General features: G+C 39.7%; 1 protein-coding gene across 5 annotated transcripts in view; it reads left to right on the top strand.

The window, feature by feature from the left end:
* Window positions 1-25,300, top strand: part of dtnba (dystrobrevin, beta a) — a 37,326-nt gene that overhangs the window by 8,000 nt on the left and 4,026 nt on the right. For 2 of the 5 annotated variants that reach the window (XM_030405059.1, XM_030405060.1), the window contains exons 2-21: window positions 596-646; window positions 5,736-5,827; window positions 6,028-6,108; window positions 6,259-6,472; window positions 6,583-6,668; window positions 7,637-7,791; window positions 7,928-8,027; window positions 8,552-8,718; window positions 10,292-10,416; window positions 11,785-11,856; window positions 12,759-12,836; window positions 13,831-13,918; window positions 14,120-14,199; window positions 14,784-14,897; window positions 20,967-21,063; window positions 21,292-21,312; window positions 21,599-21,752; window positions 22,819-22,908; window positions 23,040-23,087; window positions 25,165-25,197. In XM_030405059.1, coding sequence (XP_030260919.1) covers window positions 5,737-5,827; window positions 6,028-6,108; window positions 6,259-6,472; window positions 6,583-6,668; window positions 7,637-7,791; window positions 7,928-8,027; window positions 8,552-8,718; window positions 10,292-10,416; window positions 11,785-11,856; window positions 12,759-12,836; window positions 13,831-13,918; window positions 14,120-14,199; window positions 14,784-14,897; window positions 20,967-21,063; window positions 21,292-21,312; window positions 21,599-21,752; window positions 22,819-22,908; window positions 23,040-23,087; window positions 25,165-25,172 — 1,869 coding nt within the window. In that variant the 5' untranslated portion in view covers window positions 596-646; window position 5,736 and the 3' untranslated portion in view covers window positions 25,173-25,197. Of the gene's footprint in view, window positions 1-595; window positions 647-5,735; window positions 5,828-6,027; window positions 6,109-6,258; window positions 6,473-6,582; window positions 6,669-7,636; window positions 7,792-7,927; window positions 8,028-8,551; window positions 8,719-10,291; window positions 10,417-11,784; window positions 11,857-12,758; window positions 12,837-13,830; window positions 13,919-14,119; window positions 14,200-14,783; window positions 14,898-20,966; window positions 21,064-21,291; window positions 21,313-21,598; window positions 21,753-22,818; window positions 22,909-23,039; window positions 23,088-25,164; window positions 25,202-25,300 lie in introns of all 5 variants that reach the window. The other 3 variants (XM_030405062.1, XM_030405061.1, XM_030405064.1) reach the window with 3 other exon arrangements.

The following is a 25,300-nucleotide window of genomic DNA, read 5'->3' as shown; positions in this document are numbered from 1 at the left end:
AAGAACAGGGTATTGATTGACTTTACAATTTGTATAAACCATCCTCAAATGTGTAAAGCAGTAGCATGACATGACAAGTGTGGCTATAGCATCAATACAGTGAGGACTTTGGGCTATTTTTCAATCTGAAGTTCTAGTTTTGCAAATAAGAGTGATAATTGTGATTGCTGAATAAAATACTGTCAGTTGGTTTCTCTAAATCAGAGCAATCTGCCAAATGAGGCTGTGAATTAAAGTCATAAAAGTCATAAAACAGTCATAAAATGATGTACTGACAAAACACAGCAGATAAAAGGGAACATTAAGGGACGTTTAGCTGTTTAAGGTGAGCCACAATCAGTCAGAATCCTTCATCATATCAGACAGAGCACAGAACTGAACAGAATTTACTCATAACATAATAAGAATGGACTTTGATGCCACGCAGACATGTGCAGTGTATAGAGCTGTGGGAGAATGTGTGTGTCACACTGGCTGTGTTTAATGTATATTAGAGTGTGTCCTTTCTGTCCCCAAAGAGCCTTTGACATTATTGTCCACAGCCTGAAAAGACTTTTCAAATTGCCTTTCTCATCTCTCTGTGTCTCTCTCTTAGACATCCTTTATTGAGGCTCCTCTGTCCTGTGTGACCCCCTGACACAGAGAGGTATGACCACACACACACACCCACCCACACACACACACATACACATACAAACAACACACCCTTTAAATGGGGACGCAGAGGCTAAATCGAAGCATTCGGTTATGTTTATGTGTTTCCTGTCTTGGCAGAATTTGTTGGAGGACTGAGAGTGTGTCTTCCGGTTTTGTGTGTGTGCATTTGGAGCAGTGTGTGATCCTTGTGTGTTTGTTTCCGTAAAGCTCAGCAAATGTCAGCCATAATAAAACACCATGGTGCAACAGCAGTGTGCATCACCACCCACACAAACATAGAACAGCACACTTGCAGTCAGTCAGCTGTATATACCACCCCACTTCCGTTCCCTTCTCTTTCTGTCTCTCACTATCTACACTTCACTTTCCATAGCTGAGCTACAAAAGAGAAAACTGAGCACAAAAAACAGCCATCTGTCAGTCACCTTAGAGTTTCCACTGAGTGAGTGTTTTTTTTTTTTTTTATTTCAACTGGAAACATATAGACATTTTCACTGCTCATTCAGGAATACAGTTTGTTTTGTGAGTAAAGCTCTTTATATCACTATCACCTGAACATATGATGCAGTTGGTGTTTTGCTAAGGCCATAATCATTTTGAGAGCAGCATGTTAGTAAAGCAATTACTTTGCTACTCATCCAAATAATGTGTGTGTTGTAATAGCAGAAACAGTAAGACAGTTGTCAAAGCTGAAACACTTGTAATTTTTGCCATGCTTGCAGTGTGGCTCGTATGAATGCAGTGTTGGTCTGTTAACCTGTCAGTCATTCATTCCAGGCTGAAGTATTTCGTTAGATGTTAGATAGATTGCCATGAGGTTTGGTCAGATGATAAAACTAAATACTGAATGCAAAGATGCCATCCATTCATTCCAATGAGAATTGCTTTTGTCGGGCTTCCAGGTTTAAGTCCTGCTAGTGAGCTCAGTAAATATATGCACAGTAGTGTTTCTCCCATTGGCCCTGACTAGAAACTTACTCACTTAGAATTGTGACGACATCCAGATCCAACTTATCTCAGCTCAGGGACAGTTTTACAAATCAAAACCTGCATGGATAAAAACAAAAGATAGATAGGAGTCAATACTTGATAAATGACTAAATACCTACAAAAATAAAGACTTTCACATCAGACTTAGCTGTACTTCATGTTTTGTGCGAGGATGGTAACTATGGTAAATATTGCTTAACATCAGCATGTACATAAGTATTAACATTGTGACCAGCATGCTGATGTTAGCATAGCAAGGGACTGCTGAGCCTCTGTACAGCCCCACAAAGCTTCACACCTTTTTGGTTCACCTTTTGTCATTGTCCTCACAAGGACAGAACTTTAAAAAATCAAAGCTGCTGATTTCCTGATGAGCTGCGTTTAGGTTATCACAATGTTTGTTGATAAGAGAAGATGCAGCTGTTTATCACTTTTTATGCAAAACCCATAAACCAAAAAGTGAAACTTCGACTTTCAGCCATTAATAAGTACTGTTATAATGTTATCTTTGAAATGAGAAATAATTAAATAAATGTAACACTTATTTATGATGGTAAGAGACATGGCAAGGATGTTATTTTAAAACTTCATGTTTAAGCAAAAAGCAGTAATTAAGCATAGAACTGCTTCAGCATGATGTGTGTTTATTATTACGTACAATATTTAACTCAATATTTGATTATTTTGAGTGGATTTTGGCCAGGTAGCTGCAGGTGTACCATTCATTTGGGAAGCAGGGATCAGGCAGAACTGTTTAATTTTGGACTTTCTGCAAATTTCCAAATGTTTGGATCCATTTCTTGTGATCAACCTTTGTACTTAGACGCAGCGATTAGGAAAACAGCAGCCAAGCTGTTTCTGCCCTCTGACATAGTTGGGGGTAATTGCAGGCAGGGTAATTATATCGAAGATGGTTTAAAGCTTTCAGAGTTAAAATAGGAAGTAAACCTCATAGACCAAATGTTCCTCCCTGTCAGCTATACACAGACAGACATACATAGACAGACAGACAGACAGACAGACAGACAGACAGACAGACAGGGTGTAGTTATCAGTAAGGACAGGCTGGAAATAACTTTTTTCTCACCATGGGAGTCCAGTGTGGTAACTGGTGAGACTTTTGGAAACAGTCGTAGCTCTTACTTAACTCATGTAACATCCAATCCAAGCAGCTCTTCAGTGAAGTCGTAATTAGCATCAATAAAAGTTCTCAGCAACAAACATTTCATTGACTCACATACAACCACCTGTTCAGCTGCCTTCTTTCATTGCTGGCTGTCCTTTAAAGGAATAGTTCAGCATTTTGGCAAACAAGCCTAGCCGCTGTGGCCAACTCCTGGTTCCTTTAGGTTAGCATAAATACTGGAAACAACACTGACACAAACAAAATCTGCCTATCAGCACATCTAAAGTTGTGTTCTAAACATGCAGGGTGATTTATCTTTTCATTTAACTCTTCTCCAGAAAGCCAGTAAGGACATTTCCCAAAATGTCCAACTTAACACTTAATCTTTAATCTTTTTTATTTAAGGACATCTTGATAACTGAGGACAGTTTAGGCAGGAAGACAGATACTTTACATATCATGGTCAGGGTCTGCAACTGTTGTTGTCCCCCCTGCTATGAGAGGATCAGTATGTCTAGTTTGGAAGTGCATTCAGATATATGTATACAAAGCGGCAGCATGGCAGTTGGTGTCATTATAGGGTCACATTATGGGGCTAGCAGCGAAAATGTTCTGTTGCAGTGCAGCATGAAAGCTTTATTTTTATGTAAATGTGCTTGGATGCATAGGAACAGGAACCAATAACAAAGGATCTCAAGCAAGCTGGTTCTAGGAATTAGTCAACCAGCCAAGACCAGCTCCATTTCCTTTTGAAGATCTAGAGCTGCAATGCCATTTAATCTTTGTAAAACTTTGGCATCCTTATTGTTTCTGTAATACTAGATAATGGAAGCTAAAGATAATTCTTAAAAGGTTTTACGGGCAGCAATTACTAATCAGCTATTATAAGAATCGATTCATTAATTATGTCATTTTTAAAGTATATAAAGTCAAACTTTTCATGGTTACAGCCTCTTAAATGTGAGGATATGCTGCTTTAACTGTTCTTGTGTGATCTTTAATGGATATCTCTAATTTAGACGCTTGGTTGCGCAAAACAAAGAATTTGATGCCGTCTCCACAGACAGTTTTTCTCTGTTTCCTGACATTTTACATGTCAAATGATTAATTGAGAAAATAATCTGGAAGTAAATCAATGATGAAAATAACCATTAGTTGCAGCCCTGAAGATATTATCTAAAGAACATTAAAGCACAAGGGAAAATAACCTATTTGTCAAGCAAGTAGGCAATATAATAGAGCATACTTGCTGTTTCTTGTAGTAGTAATGTGCAATGAAAACACCCGCCCATTTACAGCTGCATGTGTGCAATATCTGTTGAGGGAAGAGACAGCTGGCCCCTTTGTCCAAATGAATGCACTGTAACAGCTTTCCTAAGCTCTTGATGTACCCTGATGCAGATTCCAGTTTTAATCAAACATATTAAATATCATCACCCACATGAGCAATTAAGATGGAACTTAGAGTCAAGTAACATGAGATGTCCTCTGACAGAAGCTGTCTAATGTCTTATTCAAGGGCACTTTGAAGAGGTGGCACGACTGTAAATTGTCCACAGAGCAAATTGGGATTAGAAGAAAGAAAGTTGCACTTGACTAACTGGAGTCAAAAAACCTGTAGAGTGTGTTTGAGAGTGAGAAAAAGCAATGAAACAGCTGTATAAAGATGTGTGCCAATGTGAGAGGTAGTGTGTGTGTGTGTGTGTGTGTGTGTGTGTGTGTGTGTGTGTGTGTGTGTGTGTGTGTGTGTGCGTGTGTGTGTGTGTGTGTGTGAGGGAGAGAGAGAGAGTGACTGAAAGAAGGAGGAATCCGTCTTTTGTCTGGATGAAGCATGAAGTCTCCTGGGAAGCATTCAAATCCTCTCTGGAATGTGTGTGTGTGCTTGTGTGTGTGTGTGCTTGTGTGTGTGTGTGTGTGTGTGTGTGTATGTGTGTGCGCGTGCAAGTGTCAGTTTCTTGGAAAAACTGTGTGTGTTTGTGGGTGTGTGTGTTGGGGGTTGGCTTGTCACCGCATTTATATAAGGAATGCAAATATTTGTGTGTGTGTCGGTGCATGCGTGTGTTCATGTGTGTTTCAGTTTTGTGTGGTGTAGTGTAACAGTTACCATGGCTACTGATATCCTCTGGTGTTTTCTGTGTCACCTGACAGCAGTGGTTGACAGCTTTCTTTCTTTCTTTCTTCATTCCTTTCCTTTCCTTTCCTTCCTTCCTTCCCTCATTGCATTCTTTCTTTCTTTCTTTTTTCTTTGTTTCTTCCTCACAGTCATCTAGTCGGTGAAAATCTCATGTGCCCGTCTCTCCCTGTTTGTCTGTTGTTAAGTTGTCTAAATACCAGCCTACAGGTCAGATTTCATCAGCTGTTCTCATTAATGTGTTTATTTACCAGGCACTCAACTCATCTTGTGGTGGCCCTGAATTTGACTCTCAGCCTGCCTGTAATTTGTGTGCGTGTGCTGGTGGGTGTGTTGGTATGCATACAGTAGACCTGAGACTAAAAATAAAAGTTATAGTTACTCAGTGTCATGTTTATCAGTATCAAAGTTGTATTTTCCATCCAGTTTCTGAATGATAAGTAATTTTTTAAAAAGTAGAACAAATCCCATTTGTCAGAAACAAAGACAACATCTCAAGAATCGATTGCTGTTGGTCTTTGAAGTCGTTGTCGACCATGTTTCCTGTGAAAGCCCACCAACGGAAATGCACTGAGTCAACTCCAAACAATGCTCATTCAAGCACAATGTACAAGATGAGGACTGCAGATGAAACCGATGTTTCAGCCAACTCTGATATAATACACCAAACAGGAAAAGTTGTACTGTATTTAGGCTAAGACATACATTCATTGATTCATATCATTTTTCATTTCACTGGAGCTTTAACATTTTTAATTGTGTGTAGAGTCTCTCAATGCTGAGATGGAAAGCCTCGTTCTGAGTTTTCTTGCTGTTTTGTGTTTTGTGCAGAATGGTGATGGAGGAGGGGGCGCAGAGAGACAGAGGGAGGGGGACTCCAGCAACACCAGGAGCAGAGGCGAGACAGATTTTTGTGGAGCTTGGTGAGTGACCTTTGTCACCTAATATAAGCCTTACATAGTCTCTGCAAGGTGCCCAGAGTGGATTTTTCCTTTCCAACTATGTGGATTTCACTCTATCAATGCCTCTGAGCAGCTATGGTCTGAGATTGACTAGAGAGATGTCTCTATTGTGGATGCATAATGACTCTGCAGGGCTGACAAATGTTTTCTTTTCATCATAGGGGAGCAGAACTTTGATGCCATATGTCTCTCTACATATCGAACAGCCTGCAAGCTCAGATACATACAGAAGAGATGCAACTGTAAGTCAACCCTGGTCACCTTCAGCATGGCAACATTAGTCAGAGAATGACATGACAGTTTGAATTTTGGTCTTGTGCTTCTTTTTTGAGGAAGTTTTCAAAACTTTTTTGTTCAAATATGTCAAGAATTTACTGACTTTCTCATTCCAGTGCATCTGATTGACATATACAATGTGATTGAGGCGGTGCGGGATGCTGGTCTGAATGCTGTAGAGCTACACGCCGGCATCTCTGTGATCCGACTGGAGAACTTGGTGTCCTCCCTGTTCAACCAGCTCAGCAAGCGCCTGCCCACCACACACACCATCAACCCACGAGAGAGCACTGTTCTGTTAGTTGAGTTCTTACTGGCCGCCGTTGACAGGTCAGTACAAAGTAATCTGTGGTTCATTAAGAAGGGCAATTGTGTTTTTTGATGTCCAGCTTTCCACTTTGACATTCTGTTGCTTAAGGTTTTCGTCATATGTGTTTCAGTGAACCAGACAGCCGTCTGACGGTTCTCTCTGTGAAGGCGATGTTGTCCATGTTGTGTGGAGGGAAACTGGTTGATAAACTCCGTTGTGAGTACTAGTTAATACCATCACAACCAACATGAAATCGGTTTCAGATCAGTGATTTCACATCTAAAATCAAGTTAGCTTATACTGATTTAACATAAAGGCCTTGGTTATAAATACGGAGATATGATAGCATAAAAGGAATAAGAGTTTGTGTTTTTGCATGTTGTTTTTTTGTACTGTTTTACACGTAAGTGCAGTATTGACATTACAATGCACTTTAATTAACATTAATTAGAATGTTAATACACATGTTAGATTAATTTTGCATTTGTTTGTTACAATGTTAAATCGTTGGTGTGTGTTGCCGGCTGAGGTGTTCACTGCAAAGTTTACATTTTTTATTTACCATCATTCAATCATTTTACTACACAACATCACACTCTGTCATATTGCAATACATTTTACTCACATTTGTACTGTGTTTAATTCTCACAACTCTTTCGGTGTGAGTTTCTTCATATATGAATAAATGTCACAAATATGCCACCTTGTGGAAATTGCAGGTCAGTGCGTCTGTTTGCTTATGTTAACTTGCCCACGATTTCATTAAAGGGGCACTAACTAGTTTTGGGGAAGAAATTCAAACATTGAATTTTAATATTTACAATTTAAATGAGGTAACAGTACAAACTCAGAAATATATATTTATTTCGATAACTGAATAAACAAGCTACATTGGAGTAAAACTAGTGTCCCCACAAACTCTGTTTGAAGCTAGAAAGTGGGCAGAGTCCACCAAATATAACAAAATGAAACGGTATGAAATTGGGTTGTCCTCTAAGGTCAGTTTGTTTATTCAGTTTGAACATAGATAACCAAACCGTTAAACCAAAAACAAACTGAATCAGTAAACCATTACAATGCAGGTTAAGAATTTGGTTACTGGGTCAGGGCTAGGGTAGTGTGCATGAGGTTAAGGTTGGATACAATCATTCATTTTGTAATTATGTTTGCGTGTGTGTTTGTAGATGTGTTTTCTCAGGTATCTGACTCCGGCGGTGTGTTGGTACAGTCCAAGTTTGATGGTTTTCTGAGAGAGGCTCTCAAGCTGCCAACTGCTCTACATGAAGGACCGTCCTTTGGCTACACACACACTTTAGCGCGCTCATGCTTCCCACAACACGTACGCTCACACACCTCATCCATCAGATCTACAGTGTTTTCCTCTACAACCCAGTTCCTCTACCCAGGATTATTAAAACTGACTGTGAATCTGGTTTCATGAAGAATTTTGTCTTTTGTTGTTGTTGTTTCTGTAGAAGAGGGTGATGCTCAACATGTTCCTGGATATTGTAGCTGATCCTCCTCAGTGTCTTGTGTGGCTGCCTCTTATGCACCGCATGGCCAACGTGGAGAATGGTACACACACCTACACACAACAGACATACACATAAAGATATTAGCTTGCCAATTTTATTGGCTGAAATTCACTTGGATTTCAGTAAATTGCAGCAATACTTGTTTCTGTATCCTGAAATTTTACATTCAGTCTCCAGTTTCCAATATCCGATATTTTTTTAATGTTTTACCACCAAAATATTAACAATATTATATATATTAACAATTTTCGTTAAGAACATTTTAACTCCCTGTATAATTCTTTCAGTGTAACATAAGCTGCTTCAGTTTTTTTTAATCAGTTTATATACAAATAGTTTAAGGCATTCCAAAAAATAGGAATTGATCAAAAATATGCAATTTACTGTCAAATCATGTTATTTATTATCAAATTATTTTCAAATATTGATAACAATGTGGGTCTGAAAAGTCAAATTTTATTCTGGCTCTAGTTCCATCTCCATCTTGGATTTCCTGACCTTTCCCTTTTTTCTCTTGATCAACCTGTGCTGACAGATTTTGTGTGTCCTCTGCCTCTTTGTCAGTCTATCACCCCGTCTCATGCTCCTACTGTCGTGGCAACGGTATGACGGGCTTCCGCTATCGCTGCCTCCGTTGCCGGGGTTACCAGCTCTGCCAGAACTGCTTCTGGCGTGGCAACGCCAGTGGCTCTCATAGCAACAAGCATCAGATGAAGGAGCACTCATCCTGGGTGAGTCACTGTGTGAGCCTTCATTCATTACACCAGGGGGCACTCCATTTGTGCATGCATGTGTGCACGTGCCCTAGGACCTTCTTTGTAAGGACTGTTATGAACTTTAGATCTTTACAGTGCAGCGTGAGGGTTAAGACTTAGGTTGTAGGGTTCGTGTAAGAATCAGGTTTAGTTTAAACTGATCAAAATTAAGATAGTCTGGTTTAAAACAGGTTCTAGCATAACAACACACATTAGAAACACGCAACAGATTTTTACACGTTATCCAAAAATTGCAAGTATCCCTCAATAAATCTGGACTTGGGGTCAGTAGCCAAACACAGGTGTATTCCCTTTCAAATATTGTAAACTCTTTGCTAATTATGATGTATTTATTTGAGGGAAAAATCCTTTAAAATATATATTATGTTCCCAAAAAGTCACACTAGCCTGAGGGGAAAATGTTTTCAATGAAGAAATTATGTATTAATAGATGGAAACATAGTTGTTGAATTATTCATCATCCAGGCTTGGCATAATTTGTATTATTAATGTTTCAGTTTGAGAGAAAATTTCCTCAAAAGTGCAGCTCCTGCCTGTCCAGTGGAATCCTCTCATCTCAGGCAACACATCCTAATAATCTTCAGCAGGCTTTACATATTAATTCAACAGCATTCAGTTTCAGACTTTATTTTATTTTCAGTTTATCTGCTTATCTTCAGTGTTTTATAGGACAGATTCTTACTGTTACACCAAGGAAACTCAGTTACATCTGCCACACCAGTTTAATCACATGTGCTGCATGCAAATAAAATCAGAGACTGGAGCCAAAACTTGATGATAATTGTCTGATCTTAAATCTCTTGGATTTAAATATTTTTTACCTGATTTATCTGTTTGTTTATTTATTTATAAAAAGTGAAATTACATACATATTCCTGTACATATGCACATATATGATGCATCTACTTATGAAACATTTGATAAAGTGAACTAGAAATATTTTATGTATTTTTGTAGCAAGTTATCACCCACATATCTTCAAAGATTTCCAGGAGAGAAAAAACAGTTAAAACACTCTGAATCTAGATCAGACCTAGTCAAATCAATTGTCATTCAAAAATGTTGTTGTGCTTTGGCACACATGTAGAGCTTGTTGACAAGGCTGAGGATCTGCTAAACGTACCGACATCACTTAATACCACCAAAATGTATCCATTAAGTTCAGTCCTATTCTTAAATGCAGTTCATTCATTCATTCATCTATTCATTCATTCAACCTTTATTCAAATCTTTAAAAATCATTGAGGGCAAGCCCTCATTTTCAATGATGTCGAGAACAAAATTAACAAACAGAATAGGTGCAAAAATGTGATAACAAACAGAAACAACCAAGATAATCAGAGAGTGAATAAATGGAATGGGTACATAAACATGAGTCACGTGGTATAACATTGCTGCTGATGTTGCTGCTTTTAACATGCTATTGAAAATTCTTGCATCTCAAATGTCACAAAGTTCATGTTTGTTTGCTAACATATTTGTGTGTGTGTGTGTGTGTGTGTGTGTGTGTGTGTGTGTGTGTTTGTAGAAGTCGCCGGCGACAAAACTTGGTCGAGCCCTGAGCAGGACTCTGGGCTGTGTGTCATCCAGAGAGCCCCCTCATCCAATATACCCAGAGGAACCTGAGAGGACCCTCAACCTCGCCAACATAGTGTAAGTCCTCAGGACACTCACACACTCTTATGTTCCCTACCGTAATTGCTGATCAGCGCAGCCTCAGTTCGGAGGAGCAGAGAGCCGCTCCAGCCCAGACGTGCAGCTTTGTACTGCAGTGAACGGAGTCCAGACACAAAGCAAATTTTAACCACCTAAAACAAGGCCCACCTAAAAAAATCTATATCAGCTCAAGTGTACGTTATGTAGAGAAAATTCACACCACTTTACATTGCTGTCAGACCACTCTTTCTTGTGGCACTACATTTTCTCAACGGCAGAACCTCCGTATCCCTACGCATTAGCGCAACTGGGCCTCGCGCCGCTCACAGATCACCTGTTTGGGTCAGAGTTTCAGCGGTAGGTTCCAGTCAGTTTGCCCAAAGATGAAGTCACTGAAGGAGCTGACTCAAGACAATCTTCAAGGATTTTAATGAATTTCAATGTGCTGTATTTACCGACCATGCCCACGTTGGTTGCTATTGCGCAAAAGTTTCATAGTCTTGCACTGAATGTAAATGGCGTTGATATCTCAACAATATGAGTGGAAACAATGTCAGTATTTGGTTTGGTATTTTCACATTGAAGGTTACAGACATAGGGCTTTATATGATTAAAGTCGAACATCATTGGAACTTGTTGGGTTTTTATCAAAAATTTCATGGAGTCATCAGCAAGAAAAACTTTTTCTGGATCATACTGGCAGGATACTATTCCTCTGAAAGACTGTACACAGTTACAGAGAACACACTCAACACAGAAAACGGCGTTACAGAAAGTGAAACAGTTACTCCCAAGGAGCAAACTCTAAAATAACATTTGGTCCGTTATCACTGTTAGAGTTACATGTTCACACAAAGTTCAGATAACACAAGACCTCAAAAGTCCCACCTCTATCGCCAACTACTTTGGTTGCTCCGCCCCTTCTGGTGGATCAACCTTGTTTGGTTTTCCCAACCACGGCAGACTGGGTCAATACAAACCTCCAAACACTGGGCACATATTCAGGCCAGCACACAGAGACTGCACTTAGCACAATTGTGAGTATGTTTAAAATGATGCAAACTCAGGTTTATTTTCGGTGTTTCACTTCCCTTCAGTCTGCATTCTCACTCTTGTGCTCTTCTTCTGTCTTTCGCTCTCTCTGCTGATCTTTGCCCTGTCTGTGTTTGCTCAGACTAGTACAATCACTGTTGCATGATTGCACTCAAAAGCATGTGAGAGCGTGTTAGTATGTGAGTGTGAGTGAGAGAATGTGTTTTCTGATAGGCAGGGCGTCGTGGTGTATGGTTTTAATGTTGATATTCTTTCTCTGGTTTTACACTTTTAATAATATGAGTCTGATACATTCTTTGTTTGTGTGTGCAGCCCTTCTCGTCCTATTAGGAACACCAGTGAGGCCATGTTGCTGTCCTCATCAGCGCCCGAGTCCTCCAAGAGGTACAGACCCCTACGGAAAAATACCAGTTTCGTGTTCATCTTCTTATTAGAAGTTTGAAGTTTTCTGGAGATGAGAAATAATGGGATACATTGGTCTTGATTTGCTTGAGTCAACATAAAAGGTGTTTTCTTAGCTTCCTTGATTCCCTTTTTCCTATTGTAATTTACTATGTCTATATCGTAGCTTTCACCCATTGCCAGTTTCATTTCACCGATTTGATTTAAATAAAATTAAAATTGGGTTTGTTGTGCAGGAATAAGTAACAATATGAGTCAAGGAAAGTAGAATTCAAGTGAACCGGCAACTATTTTAATAGTCAGATAAGTCATTTATCTAATTACATGTTCTAAACAGTTTTAGCTTTTGAATTGTTTTTATTTGCTGCATTTTCGTTTTATGTGATTGTGAGCTGAATGTTGTTTGGTTTTTAACACAAAACAAGACATTTGAAGATGTTATCTTTGACTTTAAATTGAACTTTTTCTATGGAGGCTAAGAGAGCACATCATGCTGCAGCACATATTTGAGTCCCTATTTTCTGCTATTTTGAAGTTATTCATTGAATTTTTCTTTACGTCTTGATAAACAGTGGAGGGCAGAAAACACCACTGCTAATGATAGAAATAAGTCCAAGATTTTTGTTTCTTTGCTGATGAAGTCTGATATGAATACGTTGCATTATATTACCAAATCAAAGAAACAAGATCGTTTTTGCTGTATGCAGAATAGATAGCAAAATAACAGTGATTTACTAAGACAGACAAAAAGCATTTTGAAAACATTTGATAGCATTTTATTGTTGGAAGATAGGTAAAATAGTTTTGTCCATAGTTAACGAGAATATAATTTAATCTGAATATTTAGGTTTATGTCCTGTCCTGTCTGTTTTTCTCTCATCCAGTTTGTCAGCTGCTCAGCGTATGAACGAAGAACACTCTCTGATCGCTGCGTATGTGAATCGTCTCCAGAGCAGTCCGAGGTGAGCGAGGTGACACAGCAGGGGGTTACAGAAGGGAACAAGAGGCCGTCTTGCAATTGCATCACACCAGCCATGACACATGTTTACATGTTTAATGCTCTGACCATCACTTCTTAGAAGTCATTACTACATTATTGCATTAAGAACTCACTATGTATGGGTCAGACTGCATTCCTCTTCAAACTCAACCTTTATTTCTATCGAGACTACAAACCTGTAAAGTTTTGTGACTGTATCTTGCAGGCTTGTGATGCAATTTTGTTGACAAAACCTGTCCACAAACTCACACTCAGACATATTAACACTTCATGAAGTACTCAAACTGCTTCTGTGTGGGTGTCCACATTAGGACCACATTTTGCCATGATGACACACAAAAACAGACTCAAGTTGAAAGCACTAACAGCTAATGCTGTCAACACTGGTAATCAAGGAGGTTGAAGAGAGAAGAACAATGTGCAGGAGCACAGTTAGGCTGAATCTTAATCAGACTTAATCCACATTTGATCTTGTTTGATCATTATGAAGAGCAAAGATCAAGCAAAAGCAAACAATCAATATTTAAATAATGTTTATACATAAACTGAACTCATATTTTGCTGTCTAGTGTGAACCAATGATTGAAAACCACTGTCCACGATCAGCCTCTGGGTCATGTGCTTCAGAGAAACTTCCCAACTAGTCTGTCAACGTCACTGATGTGTCCAGCATCCTTTTAGCTTCATTAAGTTACTGAATAGACAGTTTCACAATACCATCCAATAACTTCCTTTTCGCCTGAAAGCAGTCCAGTCTTGCAGTGGGTTATACAGGGTTGGCATGTTTCCCTAATGCTGACCACATAGTGGCGACAACATATAAGCTCCCATTTCTCACATTCTGACATATTCATACTGTAAATGAATCTTTGACAACTTAAGAAAAAATAACTGACCATGAGTAACTGTTGCTTTCAGTCAGATGTACTTCAATGTCTGTCCTCTGTGTGTTACAGTAGTGTTAACAGTCCCAGCAGGCAAGATGAGGAGCACAAACTGATCGCCCGCTACACGTCCAGACTAGCAGAGACTGACGGCACAGGAGTGAGTCAATAACACCTTGTTTTCTCACAAACTGCAAATACATAAATGCATACATATACACAGAGCTCTGACACACAGTTGTAGGCGGATTCTCTCTGATCTTAAAGCTCTAAACTAAAGTCTTATATTTTTAGATGACAATTTATCAACTCACAGTCTGTGCAAATCCACCAAGCTCCACTAAATTTGTGTGTTTTTCAGGTGATACCAAACCGGAGCATCAACTTTGATGTTAACAAACAAAAGAGGGAGCTCATCGCTCAGCTGGAGTGCAAAAACAGGTAGAAATGTGTGAATAGTGGATGACATTTTCATTTTAATTCATCCCCTTTTAGTTTGACTGCTGCTCTTTTCAAGTCTGTAACAATGTAGTTGTGTTTCGGAATGTATATAGATGTGCAGACTGAGGTGCTACTGCAGTAGGACTTTGGTTGTCCCTGCACTGGTTGTTGTACTGGTGCCCATGCCCAGTTTTCCCTCATGTTTATAGAATACTTGAAATCATGCAGCGTGTCAGTGTTTACGAAATTATATTGTTTGATAATTAAGGCAAAAAATTACGATGTGCACTAACAATGGATGTAATGTTTGTTGTGCACAAAACATTAACTTTTGCCTTTTTTGTGGTATGAAACACTGTAAACATGTTAGTTCCTTTGGCTAAAAGAAAGGTACATTCCTTTGCAGTAAAAGTGCCCTGTGTGTATATTTGCATATGTCAAATGTTTGAGTTTGTGTTTTGTAAATCCAACATGTTCTTTCAGAAGTCTGCAGAAGCATGTGCTTGTTGTTGTCTTTTCGCTGTCTGATCAGTCATGTAACGCTCCCCAAGCCTCAGCTGACGAGTATGTTTTTCATTTCCCAGAGAGATCTTGGCAGAGATCAAGCGTCTCCGTGCAGAGCATGACGCAGCGTGCCAGTCCAGCCCCGAGAAGGGCAGCACCAACCCAACCCTGCTGGCCGAGCTTCGCCTGCTCAGGTAAACAAACACTCCACCATAGACCAGAAAATACCAGAAGCTCTGCAATGTGGTCTCCTACTGCACGGACTCATACAACAATGATTGTTTTCTTTGTTTTCAACCTCGTGTCTCATACCCACTGAAATTATGCCAAAACCAACTTTTCAAAACCCATCAAAGGTTGTCAGGGCCTTACCCCGCATTTCCTGCATTGTGTGCCACAGTGTCAGATTTGGCGGGAAATCTGCCGTGTTGCTTTGCAGCACAGAGGGAGAGTGCGTTTTGGCAGATGGTGGTGACAGATGGTGGATTAAGTGAAAGCCAATATAAATCCAACGTGTTTATGCTTTTTTGGTAAACACAAAAACTCTAAAGCAAGAGGAGGGAGACTTGATATAAATAATCTGAGAAGGAGAGAGTTGCAGTGATGACTGTGTAAGAATTCTGGTGGTTTAAAGTGCGACAGAGCAACTTTAACTCTACTGTGTGATCATAATATCCTTTAAACCTGCTGCGGTAAACCGTGGCTTTCGGACATACAGCGATGACATTACTTGCCGACCGCACCCACTGTTGTTTTGTTGGTGTTTTTAATCAATAATTATAGTAACCAAAAGTCAGATGATGGTCACTAATTACAAACTGAAAGTGTCTTCTCTGTACAGCAACAGATTCAGATTTCATTTATCACGAAACAAGAGTTAATCAACAAGACAATGGAGGAGGATTTCTAGTCAAAGAAAAAAGCAAAAGTGCTTATTTGGCAGTATTTCAGATTTAAAATAGGGAATGTGACAATGTTTCTGAGGCAAAAGGAGCTGGTTACTTCACTGAGGCCCTGTCCACACCAGACCAGGTTATTTTGCAACTGAGGTTTTGTTAAATAAAATTCCGCGTCCACACGAGTGGTGTCATAAAAATAACCGAGAATAACTCCGTACACACGCAACCGTAAAATCCGCCACCAAGTGATGCAATATACGTGTAATACATATGCCACAGCAATAGGTGGGGATGTAAGGTAAAACGGGAAGGCTGTTTTAACCAATCAAAATAGTTTAAAACCGGAAAGGGGAAGCGTGGCAAATACCAAAACACAAACAAAAATGGCGACTCGCAAGGGTGCATCGTTTGTTTCCTAGCAAGAGGAGCAGTCTCCTTCGTTGCTCATCCAGGCACCGCCGTTGTTGCATCAGGTTGAGCAGCTGGACATGACAGCCAAACACAGCTGACAGCAAGCTAATAAACAACAACTTTGTCACATCCATAATAGCCAAGGTATCAAGCGAAGCTAGTTAACCTCTAACCACCTTCTAACTGTCGTTACTCTGTGTTTACATTGCTGCGCGTGCACGCGCTCAGCTCTGTCGTAAGCAACGGAAATATTCGCGGTTGTCATATCCACACACAACCACTGAAACCTGAATTGGCCGAAAACCTCACCCTGGACTCCGGTTTCAGACGACCACGGTTTCAGTGTTCCAAAAGCACGGTTGCATGTGGACAGAACAGTAAAACCGGGAACATAACTTCACTTATGCAGTCTGTTAAATGTCTTCTAGACTTATATCACGATATTGTCCAGCCCAAATATCATTCAATAATATCTTATATCGCCCAAAGCCTAATGCCCTCATTAAACAGCTCACTGTGCCTGATTCTTCTTGTTGCATTACATGAATAGTGTATAAAGCTGCTCCTTGTACAATTCTTCATACTGATCTGCTGTCAGCGAATGCTGAAAACGGCCATTGTCTTGTTTTGTAGATGCATTTTTGATCAACGATAGCAGTAAGTGCTAAACTCACTTACAAACATCTTGTATGTCCTGTGACTACTTCAGAAGTCAACTCATGTTTCAGATGTTAAATGCTTTTAATCTGAAACTGCAGCAGTAGGAAACGTTCAGTTTGCATTAGCAGTAAACTAACACAGCGCTCTTCAAATATTGAGTGTCTTTTCTTGTAAAATGTCCAGTGTAATCTTTAACAGTGGTGTTGTCACAAGCTTATAAACTGGAGGTACAATTTCCTCTGATGCTATTCCTCCTTTAAACTGAGCAGTATGCATTGCTGTCAGTGTCTTTTTAGATGGGGCAACTAGGTGGTGCCAGATTCAAAAGTTTTCAAATTCTGCACTTGGTGCCTTTAAGTCATGCAACTCACAAAATGCACCGGTTAGATCTTTGTAAATGGTGTTCACTGGACTTTTTAACTACACTGTGATGAATGACTTTTCTATGATCTGATTAAATTACATGCACATGTAGTAAAAACTAACACAACCTTATTGACACACATTACACAACTCCCTGTAAATACAGTGTTTATGGTGACTACCCTGAAATGACCAACTCTCCCCTCCATCTTCTCATCTTAACAGCTGATACTGTAACTACTCATCTCATGAGTAATTTACCGCCATAACCCATAAAATTGCTATCTGGAGTTGTCCAATGATGTTACCTCTTGCAGCTCATTGCAGTCATTCCTTTATAATTATTTGCTTCCATACCACAAAAGTATTATGACGTTTGTTCTCTCAGCAGTGCCTGTGTACATGTGCAGGACAGTCTCTAAGGAGTACAGATTCATGATGAGACAGCATTATTTGAGAGAACCTCTGGGAAATATGTTAAATGATACAGATAAAATGGTCCCACTGTTGGAGCTTTACTTTCGAATCATAATTACTTTAATCTGGAGTTACTGTGTGACTCAGACTCATTTTACTTGTTTATTTACTCATTTATCCTACCATGTATTGGGGAGCCAAGAAGGAAAGAGAAGAGCTGCTTTAATGTCCCATCCAGACCACATACTGTTTGGGAACAAAGATTGTAAACACCTCTGTATGTTTTTTACTCTGTTAGTTACATATGTTGGCTCTTAAATCTTGTAAGTAGTAAAGATTTATCATTTGACAGTTCAGTTCTATTTCAGTTTGAATGCCTTGGTGGTCTCCATGATGAACATCCCTACTGCTTCTGCCATCAGCATAAACCTGTCTTGATTGTGCTTTCACATTTTTTTAAAGTTTGGTTTCATAGTTTTGTGGTCCGTCTGAGATGTTCATGACGCTCTCATGTTCCACGTCAGCGAGCTCTGCGTCTCCTCTCCGAGCCCTGAAACCAAAGAATCACCCAGGAAAATGTCAAGGATTTCTGACCTTGTGCTCCTCTGCCTCTGATCTCCAACCATCCATGTTTCCATATAATCACACAGTGCAATTAACTTTTTTCTCTGGCTCTCACTTGACATCTGCTGTTGGAACAGGGATGTCCTGGGAGTTTTTGAGGATGATGATCTGAGTACCATCAATCTCTTATTATGTTAGATGACTTTCTGCCTAAGTGTAAGAGTGAAACAGGAGTTTTGGGAGGGTCTAGATTATTTTGTGTCTATTCATAAATCTCATCAAACATACTGGGGTGTGTTAGCATTCACAGTAAATGCAGTATATACCAATTATTTTGACAGCGATACAATATTTGCTGACATCACGTTTCAGTTTGCCACAATGCAATTTTGATTCAATACAGTTTATCATCTGCCCATTTAACACAGTCACTTACAAAAGAAGCTGTTGCCCCTTTTTCGATTATTGGCTGGAAAAGAATAGAATAACTTTTTTGTCCAGCCGGCGCAGGAAAATAATCTCTTGTCTCACCCTGGAAAATGTACACACAAACATATTCACAGGATTTAAAACAAAAACAGCATTACATCAACAAAACAAAGATCTCTCAACTTTACATCTGTCAGTGCCTTCATAATCATAGTGTTCTGCTTAGCAGACTTTTCTTCTGCTCATGGCTTTACAAATTACATGTGGACTTTTTCTTACTTAGTGGTGGTTTAAAGGGGACATATTTTGCTTTTAAATTTTTTTCCTTACCTTCAGTGTATTAAATAGGTCCTTGGGCATTTAAAAGATCTTGAGGGTTAAAAAGCACAAAACCAGGCCAATGGACGCTACTTTCTCCCACAGAAGACACTGCTCCTGAAGCACCTCGTTGGTCTTCCCGCCTGAGACTTCTTGACTACATCATCAGTGTTGGTCACGTAACTTTTAAATAGTAATTAGTTATAGTTACTAGTTACTTCTCCCAAAAAGTAACTGAGTTAGTAACGGAATTACTCCAATGTAAAAGTAATTAGTTACCAGGAAAAGTAACTCTTGCATTACTTTATTTTCTTCCCCTTTTGAGCTCGGCATTGATTTTAATGTACTCTGCATCTATGTATTTAGAAAATGTCTTTCTGCATGGCGGACCGGCACCTGCTCTCCCAGGTATTTAGCCAATGAAGGAGTCTGGGTCAGCTTTTGATAACGGGAGCATGTTCTCAACAACATACCTGCCTATCATTGCATTCAGTTCAGTCTGTGTCACAAGTTTTAGTGAAGCTGGAGCAGAAACATCCAGCTTTAGCTGCTCGGACAGCTCCGTGTCCTTCTGTGTTAGCGGAGCTCACTTTAGCCACACCTGCTATCATCATCAACAGTGTCAACAACGGTGTTTTTGGCCACTAGTGTTGTAGAAGCGCATGCAGTTGAGAGATGCTTCATTAGATTAGAGTTGCTTAAAACGGACGTGGACAAAGGAGGTTAAAGTAGTGTCTGTACTTCCACTTTGAAAACGTAACCATCCCTCTGGACTCGCCATTTCTGCAGCTCACCTCTGCTAGTTTGTGTGTGCAAGGCTGTGTGGTTTGTGTGTAAACCGAACACAGCCTCTGATTGGCTTACGAACTCTCACTCTACCTTAGAGAGCCAATCAGCACCTCTGCGGTTGTCCCGCCCCTCCCTCCTGCCTCACCGGAGAAAAATAAAGCAGCCCTGCTGCTCCGGTGGCTGAGAGCCAAGTTGGATGACAACAGCTTCAATGACAAACTTCAATTTGTAACGCGCCACATTTTATAGTCAGTAACGGTAACGGCGTTGTAACGATGGGAAAAGTAATTCAATAGATTACTCCGTTACTGAAAAAATAACGCCGTTAGTAACGCCGTTATACTTAAATGCTGTTACTCCCAACACTGTACATCACCAGGTCACATATTCCCATGATTTATACCCACATTCACATTTTAAGTGTCCACTAACTTGAAACGGAAAACATGTGAGCTGTGTTGTATGAGGCATGCCTGAGCTGACCAATCAGAGCAGACTGGGTATTCAGGAGGAGACAGCTAAAACAGCGGTTCATACAGAGGGTGAAAACTCTGCTGCAGCACTGGACAGTATGAGAAAACTTGTGTTATGTGTTTTTCTTAGTATTAAAGAATATAAACTTATTCTAGTAGTAACCCTGAATAAAATTATGAACCTAAAAACGAGCAGAATATGTCTCCTTTAAGTCACCTCATCTGCCAACAGAACATAAAGCATGCACTTTTTTTAAGCCTAACATTGATGAAACAGAGCAGTTAATATTGTCATAGTGAGAGCAACAAGTAAGCAGACTGCTGAGTGAGATGTTCTGTTTGTCTGACTGCCCGTCTTTTCTCCAATATCCCAAATATATCAACAGTGCAGATTTATTTCCGACAGGGGAGTAAATAGCCTCATCATCTTTTCTTGGCTGCTTGCCATTACCTGCCTTGTGCTAGCACTGTGTGCTTCGACAGCAAAGGTGACACAGTGCCAAAGGCATATCTCAAAGATGATGTTGTGGATTGATGTTTTCATGTTTCATTGATTTTATTGGATTGTAGATCATGCGTTGATTTATTGATCCATATCAATGGATCAGTCCACCCCAGTTACATGGTGAAGTCAAAATAAATGTGTACTAAATCAACTCTGGAGATAAATGACATAACAAGTGTGACATTTTCCAGCTTGCTGTGCTGATGGCTGTCTATATTCCCATACCCGTGTAGTCTCAAATCTTTTTAGTTTAAAAGTGTCTTTTGCCTACTGTGAGTCCTTGAGTTCCTTTATTGCTGCCTCCTGACACTCTGTTATATGACAGTAATGGAGGGGGTAATGGAGGGTGTGTGTGTGTGTGTGTGTGTGTGTGTGTGTGTGCGTGTGTATGTATGTGTGTGTGTGTGTGTGTGTGTGCGTGTGTGTGCACTGCAGACAAAGGAAAGATGAGCTGGAGCAGAGGATGTCATCTCTGCAAGAGAGCAGGAGGGAGCTGATGGTACAGCTGGAGGGACTGATGAAGCTGCTCAAGGTGACACACACACACAGACTGCTCGTTGTTTTCAGCGTGGTCACACATGAGGGCAAAGTTTCCCTTTTTTTCTTCACACCTCCTTGTGTCTGTCCTCGCAGTAACAAGCCTCACTTTTCCCACTGCTTCTTCCTCCTTAATAATTGCACCTTTTCTAGCTCTGACTGTCTCTGACCTCTTCTTTTCAATCCTTTTTTTTTCCTCTTGTGTTTCTGACCACCCATGTAGGATGAGGAACAGCGACAGGCAGTAAGTTAACCCCCCCCCTTATGTTGGACTCACAGTGGTGTAAATGTGAGAGTCAGCCCTAACATCATTCAGAAACTTTAAATGTCAAAATTAGTCAGCTTTACAAGCGACTGCTTCATTTTTCCAATTGGGGGCTAAATCATGGCCCGGCTTTTCCCAGCAGTAACCACAACGTTTACTACTTAGTGGCGATGATGTCAGCTGCAACAAAAATCACAAGTTCAGTGTTTCTGTACATCTTGAATAATGACAATGATGTAACAGCTCTAATAAATCCATCTCTCAGGCGCAGGCGGCTGGCTCTTCTCACGCCTCTCCTTCTCGACCGAGCCCGTCAACCGTCCGCTCTGTAGGTGCTGTGTCTCCTCAGGCTTACATGTACCCTCCTCAAGATTCACTCGCGGGGGTGGGTGGCGACGTACAGGAAGCATTCGCCCAAGGTAAGAGTGGAACTTAAAGAAGGGCCAAAAACAAGCAACAGATAGATCTGATGGGTTTGGTTTAGTTATAGCTCTGAGGTAAAGGTATAACTTTGAGTAATTCATTTTTACTGACAGTCTCCTCATTTGTCCTTTTTACACTTTTTTGAGACACACGAGAGAGGTGTTTTCTTGAAGGATTTAGCCAATGAGGTTTTAGTGTTGCTCCACCTAACTATTTCACCATTAAAGGGGAATTATGTTATTTTTTAAACCTGGATGTTCATCATAAAACATGTGAGTTGGAAAAACTGCTTTTCTAAAAGTGAATTTAAATAAAGTTCTACAATTCAGGTTTCCAGATAAAAAGTCTGAATTTTATCTGTACTTATAAAAAAAGATATCTTTAGATATTTTACTGCTCATCTGAAAAAATGTTTTTGTGTGTTAATTTGAGCTTTTCCCACATGTTTTATTGAATCTCTACCCAGCTAAAGTGCCCAGTCAGTGTTTCAGGTCATTCTCACCTTATTAACAGTTCATGGTGCACTGTAAAACCTTCATCCTGTAATACAAACCACTTGACAGGAATGAATAATTCAACAAGTAGCCCACTTGTGAAGGAAATGCTGTGTGAAAGTCAAATGTTATGTTTAACAAGAATATCAAGAGATTGGTCTGGAACCTTTAGTCAGATCAAGATAGATTTCATTCACACAGATCAAAGTCTCAAATCGCAAATTTGCCTCAGAGGGCTTGAAAGATGGGAATTAAGTGATTCTCCAAGATGTACAGCGTGTAATTAATGAATCTCATGATGCTTTAGATATACTCTTGAATAAATGTGTTACGTGTAAGAAGGGGGAAAGGAGGTGAGCTGGTTTTAAAAGTGATGAGTTATATGTCATTACTTAAATTTACATAATATCAGCAGGACATTGGGTTGCTTTATGATTTTGTTGTAATTGACAGTGCAACAGTTAAAAACGTGACACGAATGTTCGATTTGTGTAAATGTAATCTTTATTCTCTGATGTGCAACATTACACGATCGTTGTTTTATTTTTATCGCATCTCTTCTTCTCAGGCCCGAGAAGGAACCTGAGGAATGACCTTCTGGTAGCAGCCGACTCCATCACCAACACCGTGTCCTCACTGGTCAAAGAGCTCCACTCTGGTAAACATCCTGCATTTGCTCTTTTGACATCTGTGTAGCTTCCAGTTGATCTATTTTTCACAAATTAAGGCAAAAGATTAGGTTGTATCTGTCTGTCCAAGACGTGTTCATATGTTTTCATCTCTTTTCAGATGATGTTCGGGAGGAGGAGGAGAGATTGCTGAATGGGAAGGACAGAGGTAAATTAATCTCCTCCCAAATCATTATCCTCTTTCAGTTTACTGACACATCTTCACACTAACCTGATCATGATAATGCTTAATCTTTGCACTGTGACTAACATGGGTTGCTTGAGATGGATTTCACTATTGCTTAATTAACACATCTACAGTGAGAAGCTAGTTATTTGTGCCTTATGGGTTTACTTTTTATGCAAAACCAATACCACACAGCAAAATGACATAGTAAATATATTAAATAACCTATCAATAAAAACTCCACCACTGGTGATTTTTTTCATGACTGAAATCAACTTTAAATCTGTTTTGTTTTTTCACTTAGTAAGACCGTCCACACATCAGCTGAGTTGATCATGTCTCTCAGCTCTCTAGGGAATGAACTTCATTTTTATTTCAATCATAAACCCAGGCGCCCTGGTAGTTCACCTGGTGGAACATGTCCCATGTATCTGGTATCAAGGCTGAGTCCTTACTGCAGCAGCTTGGGTTTGATTCCTGCTGAGCCCATTGTTGCATGCCCTCCCCTTTCTCCCTCCTGCCTTTCCTGTCTCTCTTTAGCAGTTACTGTCAAAAAATTAAGGCAGAAATACCCCCAATAAACCCATAATTGATCATGAATAATGAACTGTTACAAGACAGTTGTGGAGGACTTTATTATATCTAGCAAATGTCTCAAATACAGCCAACAGCATCACCAGCACAATGTACTTGAATTATCCGAAGTAAAATAACTAATTTAACAGATGGCCCTTTTCAGAGTGTTAGAATACAGTGCCCCAAAGGCTCTGAAAGATAATGTTATGTTTGCACATGTCTAAAAATAGACATTTCTCGGAACTTCAGGAAAGCTACAGTTGGTTAAATTGGAGGAGTTAGAACTTTATCATTCTCATTGGTGACTTCAGGTAAATTCCAGCAGGGCTTTGAACAAACTCTATTCTTAACAGCTACATAACTGAAAACATCTGTGTGCAGCTTCTTTAATCTACAATAATGAATCCTATTTTATAAGCTGATCATTATGTAAAATCAAAGTGAGTATAGTTGGCAGATAAATGTAGTGCAGTGAAAAGTTTAATGTTTCCCTCTGAAATGTAGTTAAGAGCCATAACTCTGAAATAAAGTACAAGTAAATACAAATTGTACGGTGGTGCAGCACTTAAATAAATGCACATTTCAAGCTGTATTAAAGAGTGGAATTCTGCTGGTGGGGTCAACAACTGAAGAGAGATACTGGTGTGTTTGCAGATTTTACATCTAACAGAAAATATTAAAGGGAAATTATCTTAAGTAAATAGTAATAGTAATAAAGGACTGTGGCTGCAGAGAACAATCGTTCATAGGCGAAAAAACATCAGTTAGCTCTCTTTGAATAAGATGTCTTAATATCCTGTACTATATGATCCCTTGTATAGTTTCTTCAGTTATTTGGAGATAATTTAACGGAGTCTTAATTTTTCTTTTCCACACATACGTGTCACTCTGAATGATATCATGAGCTACTTGCTGTATCTACAAATGCAAATGTTCTTGCAGCTTTTTTTGCATGTGGTTCTGTATGTGTGCTGTGTGACCACGTGCACACAGTCTTTACGACTCCACTTATTCTCCAGGTGCTCTTGTCTGTACTGCAGCAAGCTTCATTAACATGCCATCTCATTACCCGTGCTTTATGGAGCCCCTCCTCTTTACAAGAGGACCGCCTGCAGAGACCAAGTGGTGAAACTACTTCCTGGTCTGCTCTCCAGGCTCAGACTAAACCCTTATTAGAATACTAACCTGCAGTACTAAGCCAGCGACCCCTGAACAGCCAGACAGACAGGAGGCCAGGGTTCAGCCCCGTGTTCAGCACAGTTAAGTCTTAACCCCTTAAAAAACTGCGTTAGACTGTTCAAATTAGAGGTTTTTTTCTGTGGATTTGTTTAGCACCTGCCGAGAACAGTCGTGTTTTATGATTCTATGCAAAGCACTGGTCTGGTTTTTATGACAATTTCTGGCAGAAGCCTGGAGCACTTGTTTTAGCTTTAGACTGCACTATCCTCTGCGAATTGCTAACAAACCTCGTTTCTCTCTTTAGCAGGTTAAAATGATCGCAGGACAAACAAAAACAGTAAGTAAGTCCTTTTTTAATTACATGATAATAAAAACAAAAATAACAAAATTTAGTTTTTCAGTGCATTAAGACTGATTTTTTGCACACTCTAGCTCTAAAC

Source organism: Sparus aurata, chromosome 22 (assembly GCF_900880675.1).
Source record: "Sparus aurata chromosome 22, fSpaAur1.1, whole genome shotgun sequence".
Taxonomy (NCBI): domain Eukaryota; kingdom Metazoa; phylum Chordata; class Actinopteri; order Spariformes; family Sparidae; genus Sparus; species Sparus aurata.
The sequence above is the reverse complement of the archived record's forward strand: the minus strand, read 5'-3'. Positions and strand labels throughout refer to the sequence as shown.